Below are 20664 nucleotides of genomic sequence, written 5' to 3'. Positions count from 1 at the left end.
TTGAGCAGTTAAAACAACCCTTGACTGTGGTGCTTGACGCTCAACGTCAAAACAAGGCAACTGAGCTGGTTGGCGAACGTCCTGAACATCAACACGAGCTTGCGGCAGCGGCTGAACGTCAACACGAGACTGCGGCAGCGGCTGAAAGTCAACACGGGACTGCATCGAGTGAGGCTCCAAGTCACGTGACTGACGTGACAAACTACCGACATCACGTTTCGTAACGTCAACAGGACGAGTAAAGGCTCGTTTGGGCGGCTGATGGCCAGGATCTCGATCAGCGTAACGGCGAGGATCATCGTGAACCTGCTCAACGGTATACTCCTCCATAAGGGAGGCAAGCTTATTCTGCATATCCTGCAGGACAACCCATTTAGGATCAATGGGAGTCGGTACGGGCCGAGACGATGGTAACGTCTGTGACGGCAAAACATTGCCTTTACTGAGACTCTCGGAGCCCGTGTTACGCTTTCGTTTAAGCGGCGAGCAGTCTTCCGATGACTGCACAGGGTCAGAGCTGTCCCAATGGCTACAGCCAGGACGCTGGACCTGTCCTGAAGGGACTGACTTCCGCTTTAAGGGTCTAGAAACTTTGCTCCAAGGTTTCTTTCGCGAGAAGCCTTTGGATGACGAGGAGAAAACAGCCTCGCTCGTCTTATGGTAGGGGCGGTCTTGACGAGACACGCCCGATACCATAGAGGGAACGTCTGTTCGTTGGTTAAAGCCTCTCGTCCCCATAAGTCCTACGACATTACTTCTCCCTGGTGCATGGGAGCCTGAAAGAGGTCTCGGACTAGGAGAACGACAAGCACGAACAGACGAACCCTCGGTCGCAACACTAAAAACACTTTGCGCACTAATCACTTTATCCCCACAATTTTCTAATGTGGCACTCTGACACTTTAACACATTCACATCCGCCATGAGTTGATTACGGTCCGATGCTAAAGACTCAACTCTCTCGCCCAAAGCTTGAATGGCAAGCAACATATCCCGCATGGATGGTTCATGAGTGCTAGTAGAGGGTTCAGGAACAACTACTACAGGGGAAGGATTAGGATCAGGGGCATGGGAGGAGGAAAAATCCAACGACCTAGAGGAGCTTCTCCTCACCCTATCTCTCTCAAGCTTACGAGAATATTTATCAAACTCTAGCCAGTCGAATTCCGAAAGTACCACGCACTCATCACACCGATCTCCTAATTGGCAGGTTCTACCCCGGCAATTAGAACACACGGTATGTGGGTCGAGAGAGGCCTTGGGAAGACGTTTGTTACAATCCCTAGCATTACATTTACGAAATTTAGGTCCAGGGATAGGAGAAGAGTCAGCCATTTTGAAAAGTCAAAGAAAATCCAAAAACAATCCAAAGTCATCAACAATAAACGCTATCCAAAAAGGGTTCAAGAGTTTTAATTGAAGAGAAAAACACCTGTCACTGCGAAAGCTCAAAACCAAAAAGAAGTACTTCACCAAGAATGACGAAAACTCCAGGTCAACAGCGAGTAACGGAATCAACTTGTCGACAAGACCGACAGAGAAGAACTGAGGCTGTTTACATGTATATGCGGTATCTGGCCGATAGTCGGCACTGGTGGGCACACCCGCAACCTTCATGGCGATCGCTCGCGAGTTTTTGTGTTTCTGTCGAGCCGTCCGAGACGTCAGCTATTATATATTCACCGGCTAAGTTTAATATTTAAAAATCAATATCCAAACATATAACTAGAGTATCCAAACGAAAAATCTATCAAGCGAGAGTCAAAAAACCAGAATTATTGTACTTCACCAAAGGGATAGCAATAATCAATCAAAACGCGAGGAGAATATCCAACCAATGTAAGCGCTAGCGCCGGCAGGGAAGATATGAATACCGAGGGAATGGTTTCCGGGTACCTCGCCAGGGGCGCATGGGTAGCACACCTGGCTATCCAATCGGCGAGAGTTTTGAATTTTTCTGCCGTGACGTCAGGGACGTAAGCTATATATATATATAACCACCAGGTAAGTCTTGTGTTTAAAAATAAATCATTTCACTCTTTGTGGGGAAAGACTCACCCTTGGGTGGGTGGAAGTCTTAACCAACTGGCTGATTTTTGACTAGGTATGTGCAGGAACTCTCTGACACCACGCTAAATTCTTGTGTGTGCGCGCGAGACAGGGGCCTGGGCAATCTGTGTGATTGTGTGATAACTAAGAAATGTAACTAGTCCATTTCTGAAATAGTAGGGCTCCAGTGAACATTTCCCAATTCCTACCTCGCTAGGGGAATGGGGATACAACAAATTTATAAACATATATCAGGTTAGGGGAGATGACATTTGTCTACTAGGGTGATCTCCCTTAACTGCCCCCTAGAGGATGAGTTTCCGGTTGCTTTCTCCTATGATGCCTCCTATCGTCTAATTTAATTGGTGCTAGGTGCAGATCCATGGATCTAGAGGCAAACTCTGGTATAACCATAGCTCTAGTTACTTTCAGTAGCTGGGCTGTGAGATGCAATTGGAGTGGTGTGTCTAGAAACATAGTGTTTAGTTGATGAACATCTTGGTTACAAGATCCTAAGTGAAGCGCCATCTGAAAATGGCAAGTGCTCAGGGGAAGCAAGTTCAGGTAAAGTGTTAACCACCTTCTGGTGATATACGTATAATGCATTCAGCATGGCATCTTATATTGGGTTCAGGTAAAGAGTCTAGAGCTCGTTCAGGAGACGCATCTAATGCATTCAGGGAAGGAGTGTCCAGGAGAGACGCCTCTAGCGTTTTCATGTGAAAAGAATCTGGTTCATTCAAGAGAAACACATCTGGGCGAGGCTTATCTGGTGGGTGAGGTGCTAGAGGGTGAAGCTAGTCTGGGAGGGTGGGTGCTAGAAGGCGAAGGACGTCTGGTTGGTGAGGCGTGTTAGGGTGAGGGGCGTTGAGGTAAGGTGTGTCTGGGAGAGGCGCTTGTCTGGTTGAGGTGTGTAATGGAAAAGTTGAATCGTCTCGAGAAAATACTGCAGACTGGGATAGAGAAGAAAAAGCTCACTTAGGAGACGCTTACCCGATATTCTCCGACGAAGATGGAGGATTGGGCAGAAATTGTGAAACGAGCCCCTTCGAGCATACTTCCAGGAGCTACTATGATATGAAGGAGGACTTCTTCTATAGCGGTGAGGGTCAGGCACTCGCTTGGAGGTCCTCATGGCAATAGATGAAGTGTGCTTCCCTTGCGAAGAGCACCTGGGAGAAGTCTCCCTCAGAAGTCTCTGAAGGTGGCTAGGAGACAATGTCAGGCTTCTCCGATGACCCCCCGAAGGGTAAACATCCTGCAAAGCAGGGACTGCAGGATGCTCCTGCTGGTATATGGAAAAAAAGAGCCTGCTTCAACCGCTCCTCGGTAGGTGAACTTTGAAGTCCCCAGGAGGGCCACAGCAAGCGTAAGGCATCATCGTAGAGGACAAAAACAGAAGGATCCTTCTGAAGAGGATGCCCAACCGTTTTGCTGAGAGAAATGGTAAGACCGCCTTGTCCCAGGACTTCCCCAAGGTTAAGGGCCACTTCTCTTGCTCGATTGGCGCCAGAAGAAGAGTCAGAAGACAGAGTATCTGGGATGGAAGAGGGAAGTCAGGTCATCTTCAAACTTGAGGATGACCACGTGGACAAAGAATCCTTCTTAGACTACTACTTCTTCCTGCCATACTTCTCCCAATACCTGGGCAACCACCCCAACAATCATCACAGGGGAGGCAGGACTGCAAGATTGTCCTCTGCAGACCAGGCATACCTGGTGAGGATGTTTCCCTAGCACTCATGTAGGTACAGTACTGCAGGTCTGCAAGGTATCCTCAAACACACTTGAAGTCACTAAGACACCGGAGAAGAAAGAGTAATGGTTAATGAACTATCAAAATTCTAGCCAGAAAGAACGTCTGTCCTCACTGACGGCTAATAACAAAGTGGTTTGTCAGTGAGCCAGCAGGGGAGCGGTGCTTCCTCGCTACTGTCAGGTAACTACTGGCTGATTGTTGACACCTGTTAAAATTTTTAATTGCTGTATTCCAGCTTTGCTCATATCCTTGTCCTGTGTAAAGGATGAGGGTTTGTATTTGTGTAGGAACAAAAATAATAAAAAAAAATTGTACTATTTTATGCATTAACCCTTACGATAGACATAAAGGCATGATAAACTAAAAATCCTATGTATAAAAATGCATTAATCCTTGTGATAGACAAACTGAAGGAACTACTAAAATGCCTGTGTGCAAGAAATAAAAAAGATGTTCAAATACATATCTGTATAGTCTCAGTAAGAGTTTTACATAATATTTATCTGTACTAGTTAGTTTAGCACTTTTTATGTACGGTAAGCTATTCAATAAGACAGGTTTCAATGCTACTGTGACCAGTATAAATATAAATTACAATACTCCAAAAAAATATAAACTTGCAATTACAAATATTAAAGAACTAAAGAAGCATACGTTATTTAAGCAAAAAGACACTGATGACCTTACCTGGAAAGCCTGAGAACCTTTCATAGGAAGTATATCTAAAAGGGTAAGGATTCTCTGGCTAGGGGATGCATGCCTACGAATGGCATCAACATCTTCAGAACACAGTACTCCTGTATCCCTTAGAAATGGAATGATTCGCTCAACATCAATCTGAAATGAGATTAAAAAGAATTAAAATTCTATAAAATTCTATTACACTCTGAACTTGATCATTATACATCAGTCATGATTATTTGATAAAATATGACAAATTTGGAAGTAATTTGTTTTTCCTAACAATACAAACCTGGAGCTATTTATAGGGGATATTACTTTCAGAGTAGCTAAAAGACGAGCCATAAAACTTTTATCGTGGGATAACTATCCCAACCGCTCTTGGTGAGCTTTTCCAGAGTGATGGAGTGGAAGAGCTGGACAAGGCTCGTCCAAGACCTCAAAGTACCTCTTCTGCTTGACGCGAGGAGGTGGGAGGAGCTTGGTGGTATAGCCAGAACGTTGAGAGGAGGAGAGAGCAGAGAGGTGCTGGGCGATCTTTGCCCGGGGCACTCTAGCCCTTGAGACCAGGCCAAAGCTGCAGTGGTTTTTGAGGGCTTCTGAGTGTCAAAGACACGACCTAAGACTGTCTTGGGGGTATCTCCGGGTCGGTAAACCCGTTGAGTACCCTAATGAGAGTCAGGACTTGCCAGAAGGTAAGTTCAGACTCTTTTTGCTCCCCCTCTGAAATGGGACTTGCAGCGAAGTTTCCTTTTTCCATCCCAGAGAGCTCCTCTCGGGGTGGGTCGTGAACATCCCCAGTGTGACTAGTGGTTCCTGCAGGCCTGGAGGTCCTTGAAGAGAACTTTGGCAGTCTAAGAGTTCTCCGATTCCTTCCGGGGAAGGAGATAGCACTCTAGCATCGAAGGCCGATTGGAGTTGTCCTTCCTAACTTCTATCAGAGGTGGAGAGCTCTCTGTGCGAGAACCTTCCTCCGATTGTGGGAGGAAATCTGTCCCTCCCGAAGGTCCCCCAGCAGAGGTGAGGCAGGAGAGTGTCAGAAGGGAGAGTCCGGAAGGACAGGCCTCGAAGGCTTAACAGGCGTCAGTTTCACCCCAGGTGATGTTACCGCATCAGACTCTCCTCTTTTTCTTCTTCAGAGGCGAAGTAGCCGAGGCTCTTTGCAGGAGCTCTTCTGGTGCCGTCAGATGTTGCAAGGTCTCAGAAGAGCAAGATGAAAAAGCAGGCCAGAAGGCTTGCACAACTCCTTAGACCATGGCACTGAACTAAGGCTCCTTGCTGACAGTGCCACTGTCAAAAAGCCCTCCCGAGGAGAAAGGGACCGAAGGTTCCCTGTGAGGAGTCTCGACCAATGGATGATGCGGTGGGTTCGCCTTCGGAGATCGGATCTCGGTATCTTGAACCCTTATGCAAAACCCTTTCCCTCTTTCCCCGGCGGTCGGACGGACAGTAATGTGTTTGCAGGGAGGGGAATGAGGCGACGGTGACCTGTCAAAACACCTACCTTCCTCTCCCTTTTGACTGCGAGGCATCCTTGAAGTAGAAGAAACCTGATCCACTGTAGAGCACTGGTGCGTTGCATAACGCTGGCTAGCAGGGGAGTGCTGATGCACTAGAGACCGCTGGCAAGCGCTGGCGTGCAAGAGAGCACTGGCGAGCAGGAGAGCACTTACGAGCTGGAGAGCGCTGACGCGCAGGAGAGAATTGGTGAGCTGATGCACAGGAGAGCGCTGGAGCACAGGAAGAGTGTTGTCGAACAGGAGAGAGGTGGTGTGCTGGCGAGTGTTGGTGAGCTGGCAAGCGCTCACAAGCTTCCAAATGCTGGTATTTGGTAAAGTGCGAACGCGCTGGAGAGCACTGGCGATCAGGAGATTGCTGGGGCATTGGAGAGCGCTGAAGCGCAGGAGAGTGCTGATGCACTGGAGAGCGTTGATGTGCTGAAGAGCGCTGAGCGCTTCAGAGCGTTGACGTGCTGGAGTGCGCTGATGAGTTGTTGGTGAGCACTGGCGAGTTGGAGGTCTAGAACGCTGCTTAGGGTGACGCATTTGCGAGGGCGAGTGACATTTGGACACATCGCGAGCAGGCAGGCATGGAACATCAGTCAGGAACGGAGAAGGCAGGTGAGAAGGTCGGCGAGAAGCAGAAGTTCGACGTGTTGGAATGTCCCGAATATGGATGTGCCCCTTGGCAGGGCAAGCATATTCTGAAGGGGATCGCATGCGATCCGCAGAAGAAAACAAGGCCGAAGTTCGAGGAATAGCAGCAGCGTCGTCAGGAGAAGGTCGAGGGCCAGAAGATGAAGGAAGAGAAGACTCATTTGCGGGGGAAGGCTGCGAAGATGAGGCAGAAGAGCCAAAAAGGTGCCTTTTCACCGATGGTGACGGGACACCTCCAAGGCAAAGGGGAGGGCGAGATCTGCAAGATCATTGATGCCATCTGGGGGCTGGTGAATCAGCAAGCTGACCTTTGGAAGCAACAGTCCTCTGCAGAGGAGTCTCTATGAGTGAACTCCTCTGAGGAGGAGAAACACTCGCAGGAAAGACAGATGAAAGACTTTGCTTCCCCCTTGAAGGATGATCAGGAACGGGGGAAACGCAGTCGGCAGCAACAGCTGAAGCGTCTGAAGGGGCAGGGGCGTTGGCAGCAGCAGAAGACGTCTCAGACATCACTACGTCGACACACGACAAAGGATCAACCTCAGAAGTCGACGAAGGCCATACACTAGCACCTCGGATGATGAGCTGTAGCAAGGAGTCCTTGGAGGGTGGACCCGGAATCTCCAAGGACGACCACACCTAAATAAAGGGAGAAAGACACAAGGTCTCACCCGGGGGGGGGAAGAGGTGAGGCTGCTTCGCTAGGGGAAGCAATTAACGAGGACCAGGGTTGACCATTAATTAAAGGGCCTACGCTACTACTCCACGGTCTCTTAGAAGAGGCCGAACGAGCAGGAGCTTTGGAGGAAGGCCAGGAAGCGGAAGAAGCAGCCTTGGGTTTTTTCCGTTCGAAGAAACCTTCGAAGGAGAAATATCCCACTCTGACTTCTTCCGCCAACGCCCAAACCTTTCTCACTGGGAGGCAGACCACTCCCGTCACTCACTACACTTATTTTCGCTATCACATTGTTGACGTCTGCAGGGGTGTGACGATCGGTGTCCACAGCTGACATGAAGGTACTACAGGGCTACCCTTCAAGTCCAGGGCAGGAACACATGGTCAGCAGAAGTCAACACAAACACACACTATTAAAGAGAAAGCACAAACAAAAAGCATTAATGACATTCCCAAAAGTAACTTGGTGAGGATGAAGAACGGCAACGATAGTTCACCATCCGAGCCAGAAGCAAAGTGAGCTAAATCACAGGTATGAGTGGGAGCATTTTCACTCTAGAGGATGCGAGGGTATCCGACACTCCTCTCTTCCTCTTCAGGGGCAAAGCAACTGAAGTCCTTTGCCGGGACTCTGCTAGTGCGGAAGGGTGTTGAAGGCCGGCAGTGGCCTCCGAAGGGCGAGCTGAGATGGCAGGCCTGAAAGCTTGCACAACCGTTCTGACAATGGCACCGAACCAGGGCTGCTTACTGACACTGGCGCTGTCTGAAAGATCCCCTGAAGGGAAGGTAACTGCAGGTTCCCTTTGAGGAGTCTCTTCTGGAGCTGTTTGATACCATGGGTCTGCCTTTGGTGCTGGAATCTTCTGGATCTTGAATTCCCCAGGAGAGCCCTTTCCCCTCTTTCCCCGGCGGTTGAGCTGTAATGTGTTTGGGGGGAGGGGAATGCGGTGATGGAGATCTGTTGGAAAAGACTGCTTTTCCTCGGTGAGAGGACTGATGGTCAGGAGGACGAACACCTACCTTTCCGATCCTGTTTCATCTTGCGAGCACTTACCTTATCCTCCGGAAGATGGCGCGACTTCCTTGAAGTCGGAAGAGGATGAAGTATATCTGCTTCTGCCTGCTTCTGCCGGGTTGGGACGCATTCCCATGCGTCGGCGAACGATGCCTACTCCCGACACTCAGAACACTTGTTACCCACACCACACCGTTGACCTCTGCAGGATGGGCAGTGAGGATCGGTATCCTTGGCGGACATGAAAGTACTGCAGGAGAAGCCCCCAGAACCAGGCCAGGTAAGCATGGTTGGCTACAGAAGTCAAAACCCACATTGAAATGAGAAAAAACAATAGTAGTATTAATGGCAGTTCAATACTTGGTGAGAATGAAGAGCAGCAACGACCATTCACCATCCGAGCCAAAAGCAAAGTGAGCTCAATCACAGGTGTGTGAGTGGGAGGGGTAGGGAGCTACCCTCTACCCCCTCCTAACTAGCAGGATGGGTAGTTAACCCTAGCTAAATTTTAATGGCTCATCCTTTCAGCTTCGCCGAAAGTAATACTCCTAATACAGTAAATGGGTTTGTATTCCAGTTACGGAACAAATTTATATGATTAGTTTAATCTTCATAGTAGCCATGTGTATATCTAGGTCTTTAGGGAACTGCAATCTAATGTACAGTACAGTATTGCCAAATATATTTATGGTAAATGTGAAGTCCATTGATACGGTACCACATTTAAAGTTCACAAGTACAGTATATGGTGTTGTAGAGCTCAGGTTAGGAAACTGGGATGGGGGGGGGGGGCCTGCAAGGAGAGAAAAGCTACCCAGATACATGAGGAGGAAGACTCAGCACCCTAGGTTAAATCAGATTGATTGATTGATTTGATCATATTGATGCCAATATGACATTTGTAGATAAATGGAGTTTTTATGATAAAACAAAGTTTTATGACTACTTACCAGGCAGTTATATATATATAGCTATAGTCTCTGACGTCCGGCAGAATTTTTCAAAACTCGCGGCAACCGCCGTTTGGTGGTTGTGCGGTTAGGTGGTTAACAACCCTTACAGGGTGGTACTTGGAATCATTCCCATTTTCTGTTCCTCAGATCATCTTTGCCCGATCTGTCTCGTGAGGGAAGGTGGGTGGGCCTTAAAATATATATATAACTGTCAGGTAAGTATTCATAAAAATTTGTTTTATCATAAAAACTCCATTTTTATGAATAGAACTTACCTGGCAGTTATATATATACTGTATAGCTGATTCACACATTTGGAGGAGGGTGACAGACAATAAACATCGTTGGGAAAACAGCAAAAAGTTGTAGGAGAAAAACCACCTTGATTCCTTACCTGCCAAGGTAGCTGACTTCAAAGGTACCTGCATCTTGAGTCGCTTTCCCTTAAAAGTGTCAGCCAGGAGTGGCCCTGTCATGCTGAAAACAACTCAATCGAGTCTGTCAAACGGGGTGAGACCAACAACATGACTAGACTTCAGAACTACCTTTGCCCCTTTTTTTTTTAAAAAACTGCAACCTTACTAAAACTAACCACCTAACCTTGCAGAATAAATATAAACTATCTAGCTAGACTGAGGATACTGTACCACAAGTCAAAGTCCTCAGACAACCGTAAAAACACCGACCCAAACACAGGTATACAAAAGCTAAGGTTGAGGGGAGGTAGTAACTCCTTTGCCTAATACAGAAGCTGTAGCTACGTATGGGCCCAAGGTGTAACACCATTCATAATCCACTCTTACCTCTCTGAGGTAATGAGAGGCGAACACAGAGTTGCTTCTCCAGAACATTGCATCCATAATCTGCCTAACTGACATATTCTTACGATATGCCAGCGAAGTAGCAATAGCTCTCACTTCGTGAGCCCCTACTTTCAAAAGGCCGAAGTGCTCCTCCTCACACAAGAGGTGAGCTTCTCTTATAGTCTCCCTCAGGAAGAATGACAATGCATTCTTTGAAAGGGGCTTTTGCGGATCTTTCACTGAGCACCATAAGGAATTAGATGCACCTCTAACATTCTTAGTGTGAGATAAATAAGCTCTAAGGGCTCCAACTGGACAGAGGAGCCTCTCCTGCTCTTGACCCACTAGATTAGTGAGGTTAGGGACCTCAAAAGTCCTCAGCCAGGGTTTTGATGGATTTTCATTCTTGGCGAGGAAGTCAATCCTCAAAGCAAATACTGCCCCATTCTGGTTAAAGCCCACTAGCTTCTCAATAGCGTAAACTTCGCTGACCCTCTTTGCTGTGGCCAGAGCCATCAGGAAGAGGGTTTTCTTAGTCGCATCTCTAAGAGACGCTTGTGAGATGGGTTCGAACTTCTTGGTGCATAGGAATTTCAGAACCACATCCAAATTCCAAGCTGGGGGTTTTAACCGAGCCTGCTTAGTTGTTTCAAAAGACTTCACGAGATCTTGCAAGTCTTTATTCTGAGTCAAATCTATGCCTCTGTGCCTACAGACAGCTGAGAGCATACTCCTATATCCTTTAATCGTGTATACGGCTAGTTTAGCATCGATTCTGAGGGACAACGAAAAATCAGCTATTTGGCTCACAGAGGTAGTGGTTGAGGAAACTTTGTGCCGCTTACACCAAGCCCTAAAGGTTTCCTACTTAGATTGGTAGACTCTTAGCGAAGAGACCCTCCTCGCTCTGGCGATAGCTCTTGCAGCTTGCGCAGAAAAACCTCTCGCTCTGACAAGCTTCTCGATAGTCTGAAGGCAGTCAGTTGTAGAGCGAGGGGGTTTTGATGATACCTCTCGAAGTGGGGCTTTTTGAGAAGCTTTGGACTTGGAGGAAGGCTTCTGGGAAAGTCCACCAACATGTCCACCACTTCTGTGAACCATTCTCTTGCTGGCCAGAATGGAGTTACCAGGATCATTCTTCCTGATTCGAGGAGAGCGAATTTCCTGACGACCAGATTGATGATCTTGAACGGGGGGAACGCATAGGTGTCCATCCCCGTCCAGTCCATCAAGAAGGCATCTACTGCTATTGCCTCCTCATCCGGGACTAGAGAGCAGTAGTTGGGGATCCTTTTGTTCTGGTTGGAGGCAAAAAGGTCTATTAAAGGTCTTCCCCCATAACTTCCACAGACTCTGACAGACCTGTTGGTTGAGGGTCCATTCCGTGGGAAGAACTTGCCCTTTCCTACTGAGCATGTCTGCTCTTACATTCCTCTGTCCCTCCACAAATCTTGTAAGGAGTCCTACACTGTTCTCCTTCGACCACAGGAGCTCTTTTGCTGTTTTGAACAGAGACAGAGTGAGTTCCCCCTTGCTTTCTGATGTAAGATAGAGCCGTGGTGTTGTCCGAATTGACCTCCACTATTCTCCCTGACACAGTCTTTGAAGGCCTTTAGTGCTAACAGAATGGCCATCAACTCTTTCCTGTTGATGTGCCATCTGGTTTGACCCTTTTCCCAAGAGCCTGAGACCTCCTTGCTTCCTAGTGTTGCTCCCCATCCTGACTCCGAAGCGTCTGAGAACAACACTAGGTCTGGGTTCTTCCTGCACAGGGAGATTCCTTCTCCTAGTAAAGCTGGATCCACCCACCAAATCAGATGACCCTTGATCTCTGCTGGAATGAGGAAGGAAAAGGAGTCCTCCTGAGTCTTCCTGTTCCACACTCTCGATAGCAAGTGTTAAAGAGGTCTGAAATGCAGTCTTCCCAGAGCGACAAACTGTTTGAGCGAGGAGAGGGTTCCCAGCAAACTCATCCAATCCCTCGCTGAGCACTTCTGTCTCTCCAAGAATTCCTGAACCTTCTCGAGGCACCTGGTCTGCCTCTCCGAGGAGGGAGAAGCCTGAAAACGAACTGAGTCCAGAACTATCCCCAAATAAAGAATAGTCTGACTCGGTTCGGTCTGAGATTCCTTCTTGTTGATGACGAGACCCAGTTCTTGAGCCATCATGAAAGTGTTGCATAGGTCCTCCAGACATTTCTCTTTCGATCGGGATCTTATCAACCAATCGTCCAGATATAGAGATACTCTTATCCCCTCTTGATGAAGCCATCCTGCCACATTCGCCATTACTCTGGTGAAGACTTGAGGAGCAGTGCTGAGGCCGAAGCAAAGGGCCTTGAATTGGAAACACTTGCCCTGGATCATGAATCTCAGGTACTTCCTTGAATTCAGATGGATGGGGATGTGAAAATAGGCATCCTGTAAATCCAGAGACACCATCCAGTCCCCTGGACGTATTGCTGCCAGCACCGACTGAGTCGTCTCCATAGTAAATTTTGTCTTTTCCACAAAGACGTTCAGAGAGCTGACATCCAGAACGGGTCTCCATCCACCCGAACTCTTGGGTACCAGAAACAGGCGATTGTAGAAACCTGGGGAGGATAGTTCCAAAACTGGTTCTACTGTATTGCTTCCTTCTCCAGCATCTGGTCCACCAGGTCTAGTAGAGCCCTTTGTTTCACTGCATCCGAGTAATGAGGCACTAAGGCTAGAGGAGTATTTGAAAGCGGAGGCTTCTTCAAGAGGGGGATCTTGTATCCCTCCTTGATGACCGAGAGGGACCAGGCGTCCGCCCCTCTTTTCTTCCAAGCCTGCCAAAAAAGTGACAGTCTTGCTCCTACCGCTGTCTGAAGGACTTGAACTTCACTTCTTGGATTGATTGATTGATTTAAAGTTTTCAGGCATCCTTCACTTCTTGGAGCGGGATCTGAATGAACTTCTATTCATTCTACTGCCCGTCTCCTGGCTTCTTCCCCTGAAGTCCGATCTCGAAGGAGCTCTACCTCGAAAGGGCTGCTGAAATTTCCTCACCTCTCTTTTCAGAGATGAAGGCATCACTGGTAAAGGCTTTCTTGCAGAGCGTGACAGGAGGTCTTGTGTGGCCTTTTGCGCAAGCGAAAGGGTAATGTCCCTGACAAAGGACTCAGGAAAAAGATGCTTCGAGAGAGGGGCGTAAAGGAGCTCAGCCTTCTGCGCGACCGTTACTGCACTGGAAGCGAAAGAATATAACAGGGCCCTCTTCTTCAAAACTCCAGCCGAAAATAGGGAAGCCAACTCATTTGACCCGTCACTAAGAGCCTTGTCCATGCATGCCATTATACTAGTCAGGTCTTCTGTTTCCTCCAGTTGTTCGGTTTTCCTGGCCAGCGTACCTAGAGACCAGTCAAAAAAACTGAAGACTTCGAAGGCTTGGAAAATCCCCTTGCCGAGGTGGTCAAGCTCAGACATGGACCACATTACCTTCGCCGAGTTAAGGGCATGCCTCCTAGCAGAATCAACAATACCAGAGAAGTCCCCCTGGGAGGAGGCAGGTACTCCCAGGCCCAGAGGTTCTCCAGTCTCGTACCACATACCTACCTTAGAAGCAAGTCGAGCTGGTGGAAAAGAGAAGGTGGTCTTTACCGCTTGCCTCCGCTCCTTCAGCCAGTCATCAACTCTAGCTAGAACCTTCCTAGCAGAGATGGATAGCTTCATTTTGACGAAAGCCGACTGCTTTTTGGCCTTCTTCCTGCTGAACTGCGATTGAGGAGAACGAGGGGCAGCATGTTGAAACTCCTCCCCATAAAGCTCAAGGAGGGAGCGAGAGAGAACCTTATAATCCCCAGCCACATTAGCAGGTTTATCTTCATCCTCTGAAACATCCTCAAGATCTTGTCCTACTTCCACTTCAGTGTCCCTTTGGGCTGAAGGTTCACCTGCATCCAAAAGAAGCAAATCGTAGGATGCGTCCTGCTGGCGAGAGCTGGATGCGTCCTGAACACGAGAAACGCGTGCGTCTTGGTGCCGAGCGCTGGAAGCGTCCTCGAGGCGGTAGGCGGATGGGTCTTGGCGCCGAGGGCTGTGTTCGTCCTGGCGTAGCGAAGCTGAAGCGTCCTGGAGGGGCAGGCTGGAATCGTCCTGGTAACGTGAGCGAGACGGAAGTGTCCTGATGTCGAAAATCACTAGCGTTTCATAGGCGTGTCGATAAAGAAGAAGCGCGGTACCGCGCCTTAGACGAATCTCGCCGCGGTTCCCTGGGAGAGGAACTTCGTTCCCTCTTAGAGGCCAATTTCTTAACAGGTAAAGAGTCATCCTTACGTCTGTCCGATTGGGGGGAAGGATGGCTAAAAGCTTGAACCAGAGTAAACAGCTGCTTCTGCATAACAGTCATAAAAGACTTCGCGATTGCTGCTGGATCCTGGGGTTCCGAAGGCGATGGCTGCCGAGTAGTGCTTGTTGTAGGAGAAGGATCTCTCGATGGCCTCTCTTCACTGTCGTCTCTAGGCTTTGGCCTTTTCACTGGAACGACGTCCAAGTCATCCTCAGAAGGAAAAGGTTCGGGGCTACTTGATACTGGGGAGCGCTTCCACCTCCTCTTGGTCGGTCTCGAAGCCTCATACTGCCATTTGCGTCTGGGAGAGGGGCTCGGGGAAGAACCCAACACTTCCGACACGCCTATTCCGTGGCGGTCAAGAGCAGACTGGGAAGATGCAACAGGACTGTCTGAGGCAACGGCTGACCGAGGATATGTACCTCTCACTCCCTTGCGGCCGTCGACGTACCTTCTCCCTTGGTCCTGGGAGCTTGGTAGAGGTCTAGACCTAGGGTAGTGACAGGTTCGATCAGTCGCCACCTCCACTGCACTTTCACTAGCACCAATCACACTCTCACTCTTACCTTTCAAGGCTAAAAGTTGGTCTTTAATAGCCTTCAACTCAGCCGCCATCCTGGCATACCGAGGGTCATCCGCAGACACCGTTCCTGTAGAAGGGGTAGGAGTTACTACCTCAGGAGAAGGATCAACTTATAGAGAGGAATTAATTAATTGATCACTAGAAATACCTAAACTAACTTCACTAGCAGATTTAGATTTAGATCTCGAAGCCCATCTGGCTTTATCTAACTCTAGCTTGCGCACATAGTGCTTCATATCTAACCATTCTTTCTCGTTTAGCACCTCACATTCTTTGCACCTTTTATCAAGCGCACAATCAAAACACCTGCAACCAAAACAAACAGAGTGAGGGTCTACCGAAACTTTCGGTAACCTCACCTTGCATTCTTCATTTATACAAACACGAAAATGTTTATCAGTCTATCAGTCATATTAAACAAACAAGTAGTAACAGAATACATACAAAAGCGATTGCCAAAACCCCAAGTCAATGTACTTCACAAAAGAATAAGTCCGATACAGCGACACAGGGAAAGCGAACAAAAAACTTCAATGGTGGACCAACGATGTTGTCACTCCAACCGGCAGAGATGATCTGAGGAACAGAAAACAGGAATGATTCCAAGTACCACCCTGTAAGGGTTGTTAACCACCTAACTGCACAACCACCACACGGCAGTTGCCGCGAGTTTTTAAAAATTCTGCCGGATGTCAGAGACTATAGCTATATATATATAACTGCCAGGTAAGTTCTATTCACAAAATTTGTATTTTCCCTAACTATACAAACCTTAGCTATTTATTAGGGGTTATACTTTCGGCGGAGCTGAAATGACGAGCCATTAAAATTTAGCGAGGGTTAACTACCCACACCGCTAGTTAGCGGGGGGGGGGGGGGGGGAGGGGGTAGATTGCTACCACTCCCGTTCACACACCTGTGATTTAGATCCCTATTCTTGGAGGTAGGACTTAGAAGGCGATATGGCTGGTGGGCAAGTTTGTATAAATAGCTAAGGTTTGTATAGTTAAGAAAAATACAAATTATCTACGAGTTTGTCATTTGTTCCGTAACTGGAATACAAACCACGCTACAGTATTTATTAGGGGTGACTCACCGTCCCTGCCAATCTGGCTTAGGGCTTTACGCGGGGGCTCCTTACCCGAGTATATTAGTACTCAAAAATAAGGAGTACCTGCCCTCGCTAAAACCTTGCTACGCAAGGTCCACGACCTACGCAAGCTGTGTTGAGACATGCAGAAGTGTGACTGTCTAGGTAAAGTAATTCTGAGTCTATTGTAGGAAAAAACTGATGTAACCAAGACTTTCCCAATACCACCTCTCCATGGTATGGGGACGCAACAGTATTAGCTTAATACTAGGTACACAAGGGAGCATGGTTTACCGGCAGTGGTTTGAGGTCAGCTTATGCAGAGAACCCAGGATGCTGCTTTCCCCACGAGAGGGTAGGATGAAGAAAAGAATAAGAGCCAGTCAAATCTTTTCATTCACGCAGACTAAAACCGGGTAACTGTGCCCTCAACCTTCTGCTACTATCCAATAAGGAGCTTGAGGTATACAATCAGCTGTTGTGCAGCCACCACCGGACCGGTAGAGATCGTATCGAGTTCCTGTGGGTCACGTCTTGCGGGAGAAAGGTCGTGAAAGTCACCTGGAGCATTCACATCCTTTCTTGTAAAACCTGCGTCACAGAGTATTCTGCTAAGAAGGACCATGGGCATAGCAATGCCCCTGACATTGTAAGTCGTCATGTTGAGATGATGTTTTGGTGATCCTCCTTTAGTCTCTCCCAGTGCTGATGACAAGAGAAGGGACCCGGGTGGGCTGTTGCCATTCTCTTAAGGCAGTCTCATACCTTACCCTGGGTACAGTAACGGATGGAGACTTGTGTATGATCCGTCACCTCTGGAGACTGTGTCTGGCGACATACTAGGGGACGAAACTGAACATTGCCTTTTGCCCTTCTCATTAATGGGCGATGTCGAAAGTTGAGTACTGTATTGTTCTCCTGTCTGGTGTTCAGCTGCTGATTCTCATCTTAATTTGTTGGACAGAAACGTACGGTCTATTAAATTTCTTATTCCTGATCTGGATATTAATCTTTGGTACCGTCGTTCAATTAGTTCATTATGCATGTTGCATAAGATTTTTCATAACTCTGACCATCCTTTACATTCAGATCTCCCTGGACAATTCTATCCTGTTCGTAATACTAGGCAGGCAGTTAATTCTAATAGCCAGGCCTTCTCGATCATGAGGCTCAATATCACACAGTATTCTACAAGTTTTATTCCAGCTGCTACCAAGTTGTGGAATGATCTTCCTAATTGGGTAGTTGAATCAGTAGAACTTCAAAAGTTCAAAGTTGGAGTAAATGTTTTTATGTTGACCAGGCTAACATGAGTCTTTTTATAGTTTATATATGACATACAGTATCTGTTTTTGACGTTAATAGTTTATATAGGACATATATGTTTTGACGTTGTTACTGTTTTTAGGATTTATTGTTAATTTATTCTCATCATTTATTTATTTCCTTATTTCCTTTCCTCACTGGGCTATTTTTCCCTATTGGAGCCCTTGGGCTTATAGCATCTTGCTTTTCCAACTAGGGTTGTAGCTTGGCTAGTAATAATAATAATAATAATAATAATAATAATAATAAGAGACCATGAAGTTCCTTGACTCGTATGGCTGCTGTCAGAGTGTGTAGGAACATTGTCTTCTTAAACCAGGTGAAAATTTATTGCCTGGTGAAGTGGAATATAAGGAGGTATCATTAGAGACCGGAGAATTTGAACCATGTTCCGTGAATGGGAAAAGTGCTCTTTCCATTAGCACACTATTGTTGAAAGGTGAATGACCTTGAGAAGAGGAAAACCGTAGTCAATCTCTGAGAGGCCACATTCCCTTCGCTCAGTAATCCACATTTCCCGTACGAAAAGGGAAAAGGCGAAGACAATAGTTGAATGAGGAGGGTCCAGGCGATAAGGATTCCCCTGCGGTGGCCGAGTCAACGGTTATATGCCGACGGGAAAACCGATGAACCAGAGAGGGAGAGGTCGTTCCCCACGAAGTGGAAGTGTTCTGGCCTTGCGCAAGTGTCGTGTCGTATACACATATATATATACATAAACATTAAGGATGTTTTCATACATACATACATACATATATATATATATATATATATATATATATATATATATATATATATATATATATATATATATATATATATATATATATATATATATACAGTATATATATATATATATATATATATATATACAGTATATATATATATATATATATATATATATATATATATATATATATATATATATATATATATATATATATAAGAAAAAGTAAGTTAAAAGACAAAAATTAATGGCAGTCCATAATAGGCGAGGAGGAAGAGCGGAAACAACCGCTCTCCATCCGAGCCAAAAGTAAAGTGAGCGAAATCACAGGTGTGAGAACGGGAGTGGTAGTTAACCCTCGCTAAATTTTAATGGCTCCTCATTTCAGCTCTGCCGAAAGTATAACCCCTAATATATAGCGTGGTTTGTATTCCAGTTACGGAACAAATCGTTTATTATAAATAAAGATTAAAAGAATATTCAATTAAAACCAGAAAAGTAAATATGTTATAGAAGTTAAATAGCATTAAGATTACTTGCTTCTTATCACAAATTTTAAGTAATTTGTATTTTTCCTAACAGTACTTACCTCGAACTACTTTTTTACGAGTGTCTAGGCTCTCCTCCTTAACCGACCAAGAATTTTGCACAGTTCCCCCTCTCTCCGTTACCTTGTCGGGGTGCTCCGGGGAGGAAGGATACTCGCCCCGAGGCGACTCGGGGTCAGCGCGCGAGGTTGCGCTGCTAGGTCTGAGTTGTCAGTAAGCGTATGTTTAAGTACTACTCGAACTCCTGTGAGATACTCGGGGCAGGATGGGTGGGCAATAACCCAAAACTAGTTCGAGGTAAGTACTGTTAGGAAAAATACAAATTACTTAACATTTGTGATTTGTTCCAACACGGAGTACTTACCTCGAACTACTTTCTTAGGAGACGTACTTTAGGAGGAGGGAGTGGTTTACAGGCCGGAATATCCCATAACATCCTGGGGCACGGGACCTAGATAGGAGGCTAGGTCTAGACGACCCAGTGGAAAGGTAGGAGAGTCGGGGAAAGCATGCAAAAGTCTACCTTATGTACAACTCACCTTCATGTATAATCCGGACATGGTTTTCCACCGCATCCATCTCTCACATGGTAGGAGGATATGAAAGTGGAAAAAGGGGGTAGCAAGGAAAAGGGGGGGGGAGTAAGGAGGAACTTGTGTCGCTTGCGATTACTTCCCACAGGCTACCCGGGGCCTTAAACCACTAAACTTGTTGCATGGCAGAAATTACTGGCCCAATGGAGAAAGCATCCAGGGATTTCCTAGTACAGTCTTTCAGGTAGTGGGCCGTAAAGGTGGATTGTCTGGCCCAAGTACCTGCTTGCATGATTTGGCCCACTGCCATGTTGGTGTCAAAAGCTAAGGAAATGCTAAGGCCCCTAATATCATGGGGTCGAGGGGTCCCAGAAACCGTGGATCCATCACTGTCGTAAGCCCTCTTGATAACTTGCCGAAGCCAGAAAGAGATCATGTTCTTAGATACCGCCCTCTTGACTGGGCCTGACGAGACAAACAATCTTTTGATGGCTGGTCTGAGTTTGGCTGTCCTACTGAGGTATTTCCTGATTGTTCTCACTGGGCACAAAAGCAGGTCTTCCAGGTTATCAGAGCGAGGAATTGCTGGAATTGAGAACTCTTCGAACCTAGGATTGGCAACTGCTGGGTTCTGGGTCTTGACCAAGAATTCGGGTAAGAACTTAAATGACAGTTCCTTCCACCCTTTCGAGTGCGAGACTTCGAAGGACAAGCCGTGGAGCTCACTCACCCTCTTGGCTGAGGCTAGAGCTAGTAAGAACACTGCCTTGAGGGTGAGGTCTTTATCTAGAATGTCCTTAAGGGGTTCAAAGGGAGGCCTCGAAAGAGCCTTGAGGACCTTGGCCACGTCCCATTGCAGAACCCTAAAGGCGCATGGAGAACAAGACTGCTCGAAACTCCTGATGAGCATGGAAAAGAGGCAAGATGCCCCTACGTTGATGCCTCTGAGTTGGAAAACCTGCCCCAGTGCCGCACGGACTCCTTTGATGGCTGGGATGGAGACTCCCAGGTCGTCCTTCAGGTGAACCTGGAAGTCAGCAATTCTGTGGAATGAAGCGTCTCAGGGTCGCAGATTCTGTGTGGCACACCACTTCAGGAATGTGGCCCACTTGGCCTGGTACACTACACACGAGGACTTTCGGAGATGCCCCGACATTCTGGAAGCTGTCTTCTCCGAGAATCCTTCTTTCCTTAACAGGCGCTTGATAAATTCCACGCGTGTAGTCTCAGGCACTGGGGGTTTTCGTGCAGCCTTCGGAAGTGTGGTTGACATAACAGATCTTCTCTTGCTGGAAGGAGCCAAGGAGGGAGTGTGGCCAGGTCCTGCAGATCAGCGAACCACTCCCTCTCCGGCCACCTGGGCGCTACCAAAGTCATCTTTGTAGCCCTTGACTGCCTTAGTCTGTTGAGTACCTGCCTGAGGATCCTGAAGGGAGGGAAGGCGTACACGTCGA

The 20664-nt window shown here is 47.2% G+C and overlaps 1 protein-coding gene across 1 annotated transcript in view; it reads right to left on the bottom strand.

Annotated features, from left to right (window-relative positions):
* Dlg5 (Discs large 5) overlaps positions 1-20664 on the bottom strand; it is an 847504-nt gene that overhangs the window by 815138 nt on the left and 11702 nt on the right. The window contains exon 2 of the mRNA XM_068372367.1: positions 4496-4645. Within this exon, the coding sequence (XP_068228468.1) occupies positions 4496-4645 (150 nt within the window). The remainder of the gene's footprint in view (positions 1-4495; positions 4646-20664) is intronic.

The sequence above is a fragment of the Palaemon carinicauda genome, chromosome 4, assembly GCF_036898095.1.
Source record: "Palaemon carinicauda isolate YSFRI2023 chromosome 4, ASM3689809v2, whole genome shotgun sequence".
Lineage (NCBI taxonomy): Eukaryota > Metazoa > Arthropoda > Malacostraca > Decapoda > Palaemonidae > Palaemon > Palaemon carinicauda.
This window is presented reverse-complemented; position numbering and strand designations above follow the sequence as displayed.